Here is an 8,884-nt window from a genome sequence, read left to right as displayed (position 1 = left end):
TGTTAAAACCTACTTCAGAATTATTCCTTGTCATTAGTGAGTCCTCCTCAAACAGTTCTACAATATGTTGTCACTTTTATACTGTTTGTGTGAAGTTAGGAAACTTTGTGTTCATCCTACCTGGTTTATCTGCATTAAAGATTTTACAGTCCTTGTTTAAATGACTGACACAACTGTTGTTATTTTTGCTTACATTGCATGTTGGCTATTTCAGGGTTCCGTTGACAATCGAAACAATCCTATGACCCAAGTTCACACCCTTTCAAAATAAAAGCTCTGCAATTCATCTTGATTTAAGGCAATGCAACAACTACTATAAGTACATCATGACATAATGTAACTGTATTTGCCATATACACTCTCAGGAATACCTCAAGGATTACACGTTAGACACTTTCCGTTCACACCTCCTGCAGAACAAATGAACTGTTGATACAAACACACGTGTGCACACACATTTCATTTTAATACCAATTCTATTTTTGATTGAATTGGAGGGGGATTCTCAAAGCAAAGTGAAGTGCTGTATTTTAACTGCATTGTTTATATCACAGTAAGGCTGTTACACATCTACTGTCCACGCTGCAGTCTGACTATAGACGCCACTTGTTGTACGGTGTGCATTGTAATCATGAGTAGTTTGTCAGTAAATAAAATCACAGCTACGTCTGCATTGGTAAAAGAAAGTCAGACGTCCACCTGCTCCTGTGGTTTCAGGCGCAGAGGTTTCGTGGAGCAGCAGCAGCAGCAGCAGCAGCAGCAGCAGCAGCAGCATGTGTGTCGAGCAGGAAATGATGGATATGGTACAGAGCTTTAAATCACGTAATGCATTTCTTAAGCCTCTTTAGGGTCGGCCTGGGTTCTGTTAACCGCCACACTGGGAATCTGGGTTATACATCAAACGATGTGGAAAAAGCAGGTCATAACAGGCTCTTCGATAAGTGGAATGAATTTCAGTAGATAGCAAAACCTCCACAGCCGGACGGGATTTCCCGTCCATCTCTCTCTTGTCATTCCCCCTCTTTCTCTCACCTTCTATTTTCCCCTCTCTCTCAAATCTAAGGAGTACAATTAGTTTAATGTGTTTTTTTTTTCTTCTGTTAACTTGATATTTGACTTGAATTCATTTAGCACAAACAACATAGAGAGCACTGTGGTCACACCAACACACTTTTCCATTTCGATTGCAGGGATTCAGTGGGTTTTATTTTTTAGAACATAGGACAAGATGTTGAATATCCCCTGTACGTTTGAAGGTCTTCTGCAACGTGTCAAGTGTTTTGGCCTTGAAACCAATGGTACAGGCCGAACTTGAGGGTACGCTGACTTACAATTAGGGAACGCGTATGCTTGTTCTTGTTATACAACATCGTTATGCTGACGTCAAGTGTTAAATATAGAGGTGGACGTTTCTCACCACTTTTCTGTCTGTACCTGACGCTCAGACACGTTTCATGTATTCCACTGAAAGGGCTGAAATTATTTAAATGGCAGTTCAGGTCTGTAAAAGTGTTCCAGCTCGTCTCTTAGCAGACGTCCACGTATTTTGTTACGTATGAAAAATGACAGAACACGCACCATAAAAGCCACGGACGAGACTCCGTGACGCATTTTGTAACTCGGGTACATTGCAAATTTAAAGGGACGAGACGTGAGGCCGTAAGACTTAAAATATATCATTATACAATAAGAGATTCTGTGATTTGTAGTTATAGATTGCAGGACCTTTGTTTGTCTTTTCACATCGTGTTCACGCCAGCACTTGGAACATTAGAAAACCCAACACGAGGAGGAGCAGAGTTTTTTCGTCAGCCCGTCCGGCACTTGCACCCGTTGCAAAACTGAGTCCTCCTGGTTTCCCTGCAGCGAACAGAAGATAACGACAGACACATCATGAATATTTCTCTCGTTAAATTCATTCTTGATTACCTTTGCCAAGGAGGTGATGTTTTCACCCCTGTCCGTTTGTTTGTTTGTTTGTGAACAAAACAACTGAACGGATTCCCACGAAAAACTTGGTGGAAAGATGCAATATGGGTCAGGGAAGAATCCATCAAATTTTGGTGCAGATCCAGGGGAGGATTCAGGAATTTGTTTGTTGTTTTGCTTTCTTTAACACAGCGAGATTGTTTTTCTAAATTTGTATCTTTTACCCAGGGAATCATTTAAGTATCTTGAATGAAATCAGCCACATCTAGAGATTTGAAAGCCATGAGTGAGTGTAATTTGATGTGGCTTGATTGACTTTAAGTGGACTGTTGGGCCTTGGCAGAGGTAAGTGAGTGCCATTCTAGTTTGTCACCTTCCTGTACCTACCGCTCTTCAGAGTGCTGGACCTCACATTAATCCAGAAGACTGTGCGCTGCTGAGCTATGGTGGCCCTGGAAAACAATAAGTGTAAAAACAAATTTGCAAGTTAGAACATTCTTAAAAGCTAAATTTTGACCGATTTTGAAATATTTTATTGGAAAATTCTATTTCTCTCATTCATAAAATCGTGCTATTACATTAATAAAACAGTAAACATTGATTTTAAGCATGAAGTATTTATCTTTACATGAAGTAGACAGGGCTCGTAAACTGGGGTGGGATCCATCTGTATACGGTGGTGTTGCCCTTCAGGTTGGTGTTGGAATGAGTAACGGCCCCCTGTGGTGCCCCGTTGCACTGTGAACATAAAAAATGTACACTTGTCATTCTATCTAGTTATTTACACTTGTATTGTTTTAGCTCGCTCTCAAATCCTCATGAAAGATTAATGCTGGTGTAAGAAGTTGTAGAGTCAAGGCCATGGACTAACAACACACTGACTTCTGGGTTTTCTTTTTTTCCCAGTTGGATTTGTTTCTCTTATCATTACTTATAGTTGTAGCTGCTTATATCAATAACATACACATTATATAATTCCATTGCATGTGGTAGTAGCTCAAGTGAAAAGTGTCTGTGAGTCACCTCAAGAAACCTGGTGTCTGGAGGAGGAAGATTCCAGGTCCCCAGAGCGCCGGTGCTGCCGCTTGTCCGAGCCTCCAGGAGCACACCTCTGTATTCTGGGCCAGTGATCGTCACTGCAGCCAAACACAAGCACACAGTTGTTGTTGTGCAGTGATTTCATGGTCTCATAACACACAACATACTTTCTTTATGAAAGCAAATCGAGATCATTCACAGAGCAGTAATGGTATGAATGAAAAAATGAAATAAAACGATGAAGAAGTTTTTCACACAAAAGATGCACACACACACACACAGGTCTGGGGTGGACAAATAAAACTTCATTGTGTTTTTTCAAATATGTTTCTCATGTCAACATTAAAACAAAAATAACGATATGATGACCTGCCAAAAGGAATTAGATTTCTGAAACATATACTGTATATACAGTATTTGAGTTTTTATGCTCCAAGCTGCCGGTGCACAATACGTATGGTTTATATTCACATTATTCTATTGCATCTAAGTTATGCATTCATTTATTTGTACCTAACTGTTAATATTATCAAAATATTTGTCTCCTCTTTGAGTGACTTTTTGTATTTATTGTTGTTATTCTAAAGCATTTGTATTTGTTTTATCTTCTTCTCGGCTCATCAGTCAATTGTAAAGCACTTTGAACTGCACTGACCCGTATGAGAGTGCGGTACAAATAAAGTTTGATTGATTTGATGGCTTTTAATGAAACATATCGGCCTCTGATATAATGTAGAAATCTGTGGACGTGACAGAAAACCACATTGAACACAGAGGTGAGTAAAAGAAGTCTGAACGATTCAGTCATCAGAGCATTAAGAAGATTGACATAACAATAACAATAAGATGAAATAAACTAAAGATTACTGTGAGTAGCACTACTACTTAATGCTGTAACAGAGTTCAAATGAAGGATTTCTTCTCAACTTTAATGTGTGAAATGTAAAAATAATCCCATAAATGTCGCAAATATAAATTACACTTTAAATTAACAAAAGAAAATGTTTTTACTAAAATGTCCTTACACATGAATTAATCCCTTAAAACCACAGATATATATAGTGACACCTTTTTGCTGTTATAATAATAATCTGATCTATGTATCGTCTCCTGGACTTCTTACCTGTGATGGGATTCCCCGGCTGGTAATTGTTGGCGTTGGTGAGAACAGAGTAGGGCGCAGGCGAAGGCTGCGGCAGCACCCCAGAGTGTCGAGGTATCATGTCCTCGCAGGCGCCTGTAGGTGCACCGGTGGGATAGGCATCGATAAAACACAGCACTTGAAGCGCCAAGAAAGCAGAAAAGCAGCGCAGCTCCATCAGCCTGAGTGAAAAGGTGTCAAATGAAAGCAGTGGTATACGATGACACACAGAACCAAGTCAAGTGATATTTTGCTGCTGAGTCACACAACCCAAAAAATTTGATTTTCTCCAGTTATTGCTTCCTCAACCATGAAATGTGCTTTCACATGCTCTCACATGCTCTCTCTCTCTCTCTCTCGCTCAATGACAATTAAGTGTCAATTTTCCAAAATTTGTCGAGCCTGTGCTCACAAGTGTATTGTGGTCATGGGAAGTTAGGAGTTAGTAAACATCATGTGTTTGTCAACACATGATGATCACTTGTGTCAAACCTCTCCTTTAAGAGGCATGAACTTCCAATTAACTAAGAGGAACATAGAAAGGAGCTTGAACAGTGCAGAGCTGATTTCATGTTCAACAGTACATTCAGTGCTTATAATACATAAAAGCCAACATCCACCAAAGCTGACTCGTGATTTAACCACACTCAGGTTTTAAAGTGATTAAGCATCAAGGCCTTTAAGCTCCAAATCAGTTCAGAAAATGAATGACGCTTCATAGTTTCATAAGTCATGATTTCACCCCCGTCTGTCTGTTTCTTTTTTGTTTGTTTGTTTCCAGCAGGATATACACATAAACTACTGAACAGATTTCCACGAAACTTTGTGGAAGGACGGAACGTGGACCAGAGGTGGAACCAATCACTGTGTCTGGTGGTTGTGACATTTTCACAGATTTCCCAGGGAGTAATGAAAAGATCTTAAGGGGAAAAATGGTCAGTCCTCCACAATGGAGATGATGAATTTCACAATCGACATTGTTTTGTTGGCTTACGTATGATGCAGTGTTTGAATTTCATCGACCCCCTGGTGGCTGCCTGCAGTATAGCTCATATACCCCGCCTCCTCTATGTCCGTGTATGGGACATGGACGAAAAATTCCAAGAGACATATCATCAATCTTTATATATAGTCAATGCATTAAAGGCACACCTTAACTATAGCACAGACCCCATTTTACATAGACATATACAGTAAATCACAGTGTGACGTGTCAGAGGAGGACATGGTCTGAGTCTGTCCCCTGCTAAATCTCACAGTACGGAGGTTAAATAATGCCACTCAAATATCTGACCTCGTTTGATGTTAAACATCTCCAGAGTCACCGATTCAGCATTTATCAGAAAAAAGGGTTTTCAGAGAGAAAACTCCCCGTCTCTTGGTTTTGTGCCATTTGTAATCTTTGTACTTAAAGGATTAGTCTCTCATTTGTAGTATTTTACTTTGTCTGAGTGGGGCCGTAGCAGCAGTGGATTGTGTCTTTGTGTCCTTGAAACTTGTTTAATCTTCTGTTTCTGGAAAAGAAGGATTTGTCTTTAACAAAAACCAAAATGAAGACATGATTAAAAAAAGAAAAAATGAAAGAATGGGGAAAAATGACTTATGATTAACATAACAGAGATGAAAGTGAGGGTCTTTCACACTTTGTACGTGATGTCTGGAGAATTCATTTATAATTTACTTTACATACAAACGAACAGCTGGTGTGACCTTGACACTAAAAGGTAGAATGAGCAGGCTGTTGTCTGAGAGCCGGGCACTTACCTGAGGAAGCCTTCCTCTGTGTCCTGTTCTCTGTGGCTCTCCCCTGTTTAAATGTACATATCTGCAGGAAGATGGACCGTGCTCTTTCATCATTTATCGAGGGAAAGGTTTATGATTAAAAAGAAAGGAGCCTAGTCACTCCTCAGGCTGTTGTCTGGGAGTCTCTCTGAGTCTGACAATCTCTTTTTTTATTTAGCAGACAGATTTCCTGGTCATATGGGATAGTGTTTCGTTCCGGCTGATTACTGAAGCACTAAAGAGGATCACATGAGTAATTCATCTCCCATTCATTGTCGCAGTCTCACTCCACGTCCTATTGTCTTTACAGGAAAGGTGAAGATAATTTAACAGAAAGAGTTTAAACTTCCCAGGTTCTTGCATCTTCTCCTCATGTCTGCTTGGGCTTCCTCCCTCAGTCCAAAGACAAGCCGACTGGGGTTCGGTTGGTTGGAGACTTGAAAATTGACTTTAGGTGTGATTTGTTGTTCGTCTCTGTATGTTGGCCTTGTGATGTGCGGGCAAACTGTCCAGGTTATACCCCGCCTCTCGCCAAATGTCAGCTGGGATTGGCTGCAGCTCCCCCCACGCCCCTCAAAATGATAGATGTATAGATGGATTTTGGATGCTGCCTATTTTGTTCATACAATTTGGGGTTTCCTTAAAATGAGAATCCATCGAGAGATAAGAAAACTCGCTGCTCTCTTCTTACCAGCACATTCTTGGCCTCTTACATTAAATTATCTCATGTTCAACAATGTAAATAAGGCCAATCCTATTTCTGGATCCCCCTCCCCTGCTCCCTTTAAACACAGTTTGTTGTGTAAGGCGTGTGAACACGAGGAATCGGATCCAACAGAACCTTTCCTTGTTTGGTAACAACAGCTCCTAAAAGCTGACGTGAGCGACGACTGCAGAGAGAGAAACAGATTCGTGCACAAAAACAAAGGTCAAGTCCACTTATTTCTCCATCCGTCCCCTCAATTTAAAGCTCGAGGCTCTGAGAGTCGGCCGAGCAGAGTCACAAGGACCAGGAGGAGGTGCAGGAGGAATCAAGGGTTTTCATTCAGGGTTTCAGTCCATTTCTCTCTCTGTATCACTTCTTTTAGAGCAACAGTAGAGCTGCACGTGCACACAGATCACACTGAATCTTCAATATTTCACAACGCTACTCTTAATCCATGAATTCTGCGTTTTGCAACTTCACCAATGAATCCGTCTTTTAATCTCATCTCACTTAGGAAGTTCATTTTTATTCTGATCACTGCTCACAAACACTCGTTTACGCTGCTATTTTGATTTATTTTAAGTTTGACACTTGAACGAGGCCGTGTCTTTTTCAAACGGGTTGGTATTATAGGGAGATGGCAGAGACATGCAAGTACGATGTAAGCGACAAAAAAAGGAATTTGAGTGTGACTGCATTTAAATGTGTTATTAGTTGTAATATGGTTTCTTACATCATTCGATTCAAGGGACAGGGGGAGAGGGATAATGGATTATAGGGTTAGGATACAGGTTAGGTAACTGTTCTGATAAGAACATTAATAAATAAAAATGGGAAAACTTACAGTGTGAGGTAGATCCAAATGATAAGCCATTAGTTATGAAACCGGAGCGTTTGAGTAACATTTAACTTAACTACACCGTGACTAGACTGAAATAACCTTCATAAAACTTCATGAGTAAATGATGTGACATTATGAAACGGGTTCTTCAGCCAATCAGGGACCGCCGCTCTCAGTATGTAACTCTGGACTTTGCTGTAACTTCAGGTGTCGAAAGTTATAATCAGCGAGAGTGAAACGAGGACACAACTCTGTGTGTATGTGCACACGTGTTCTCGCTTGTGTTTAGGTAATGTGTGACAGGGGAGAACAAGTGCAGCCGGACAATCGAATTAAATTCAATATAAAATTCCACTGGGCTTCAGAGTCGGTGACATACTTAGATTAATATGACGGAGCGGTGCGCTGAATATAAGCTGGACAATGTCCTTTCTGATCCCAAAATCTACACTGATGGAGTCCATAGATTCCTAAAATACACAGGGCGCCATGTTTTATTGTGTAATTACGAGCAAAAGCTGTTATAAGTGAAAATGTAGGTGAACAGATTTTCCCCTGAACTCATACACACGTTCTTCTTTTTGCAGATACACCTGCAGCTCACAGTAGTGCATCAGAGTGTCTCTTGTGTTCAAAGCACAATAGATAAAAAACAATCATTACAGCCACAAGGATGTCACAAAACAACCAAATGCTCTGAAATGTTACATCTAATCTCGCAGCTTTGCTTGTGATTGAAACGACGTCCAGACTGGGCAATAATGCAATAAAGAAATAGGCTGAATGTGATAAATAAATAACTAAATAAACCAAACACAGAAATTCAATGAGCCTCTTTTGTGCGTGGCTTGAACTGAAAAGTATGCTCTTTACAACTCCTCTCTTCAATTCAGAACTGTGTGTGTGTGTGTGTGTGTGTGTGTGTGTGTGTGTGTGTGTGTGTGTGTGTGTGTGTGTGTGTGTGTGTGTGTGTCACAAGTTGCTGTTGCTGTTAATGACAAAACAGTCAAGAAAGGAAGGAAGGTTAGGAGAAGTCCGTGTCTCCAAATCTCACAAATAATTTTTTACCCCATTTTAATGTTTACGATTGTCATCCAATTCTGTATTAATTTCTTTCTTTGGTTTAAAAGGTCTCAGAGTTGTGAGATCCACATTTTTCGGTTCCCGTCTGGTGAAACTGGAGGATTTGTCTGTGCACCAAAGCTTTAAATTTCACTCAACTCCACTGCTTGATATGCAGATTTATATATAGTATAGTCATTGTTGGTCTGCAGCAAAATTATTCCCTTGTTGACTTTTAAGCATATTACTGAGAATAAAGTTATTTTATTGCTCACTTAAGACCTTGAAAAATGTCAGTGTTATTAAAGGTCAGTGACTCAAACGACCATATATGCCCACAGTAGAAAGCTCACTGGAATTTGCTTATTTGCTTATGAAGCCAAAT

At 40.1% G+C, this 8,884-nt stretch overlaps 1 protein-coding gene across 2 annotated transcripts; it reads right to left on the bottom strand.

The window, feature by feature from the left end:
- Positions 1–1,735: 1,735 nt before the first annotated feature.
- On the bottom strand, positions 1,736–4,398 carry LOC117767780 (putative defense protein 1). 2 transcript variants are annotated; one of them, XM_034595634.1, is made up of 5 exons: positions 4,091–4,398; positions 2,953–3,065; positions 2,558–2,667; positions 2,313–2,381; positions 1,736–1,860 (listed from the first exon to the last, which is right to left on the bottom strand). In XM_034595634.1, exons 1-5 carry the CDS (start codon positions 4,284–4,286, stop codon positions 1,809–1,811), a joined length of 540 nt encoding a protein of 179 aa, XP_034451525.1. In that variant the 5' UTR covers positions 4,287–4,398; the 3' UTR covers positions 1,736–1,808. The 2 variants fall into 2 exon arrangements, with proteins under 2 accessions (XP_034451525.1, XP_034451523.1); XM_034595632.1 differs by having other exon boundaries at positions 2,317–2,381.
- Positions 4,399–8,884: the final 4,486 nt, after the last annotated feature.

The sequence above is a fragment of the Hippoglossus hippoglossus genome, chromosome 9, assembly GCF_009819705.1.
Source record: "Hippoglossus hippoglossus isolate fHipHip1 chromosome 9, fHipHip1.pri, whole genome shotgun sequence".
Taxonomy (NCBI): domain Eukaryota; kingdom Metazoa; phylum Chordata; class Actinopteri; order Pleuronectiformes; family Pleuronectidae; genus Hippoglossus; species Hippoglossus hippoglossus.
Note: the sequence above shows the minus strand (reverse complement) of the source record. Positions and strands in the feature narration are given on the sequence as shown.

Coding starts and splice junctions, on each gene's coding strand:
- LOC117767780 (XM_034595632.1), bottom strand. CDS start 4,286: ATGGAGCTGCGCTGCTTTTCTGCTTTCTTGGCGCTTCAAGTGCTGTGT. Junction 3,066..4,090: donor GCCGGGGAATCCCATCACAG/GTAAGAAGTCCA, acceptor GTTTGGCTGCAG/TGACGATCACTGGCCCAGAA. Junction 2,382..2,557: donor ACGAGCCCTGTCTACTTCAT/GTAAAGATAAAT, acceptor ATTGTTTTCCAG/GGCCACCATAGCTCAGCAGC.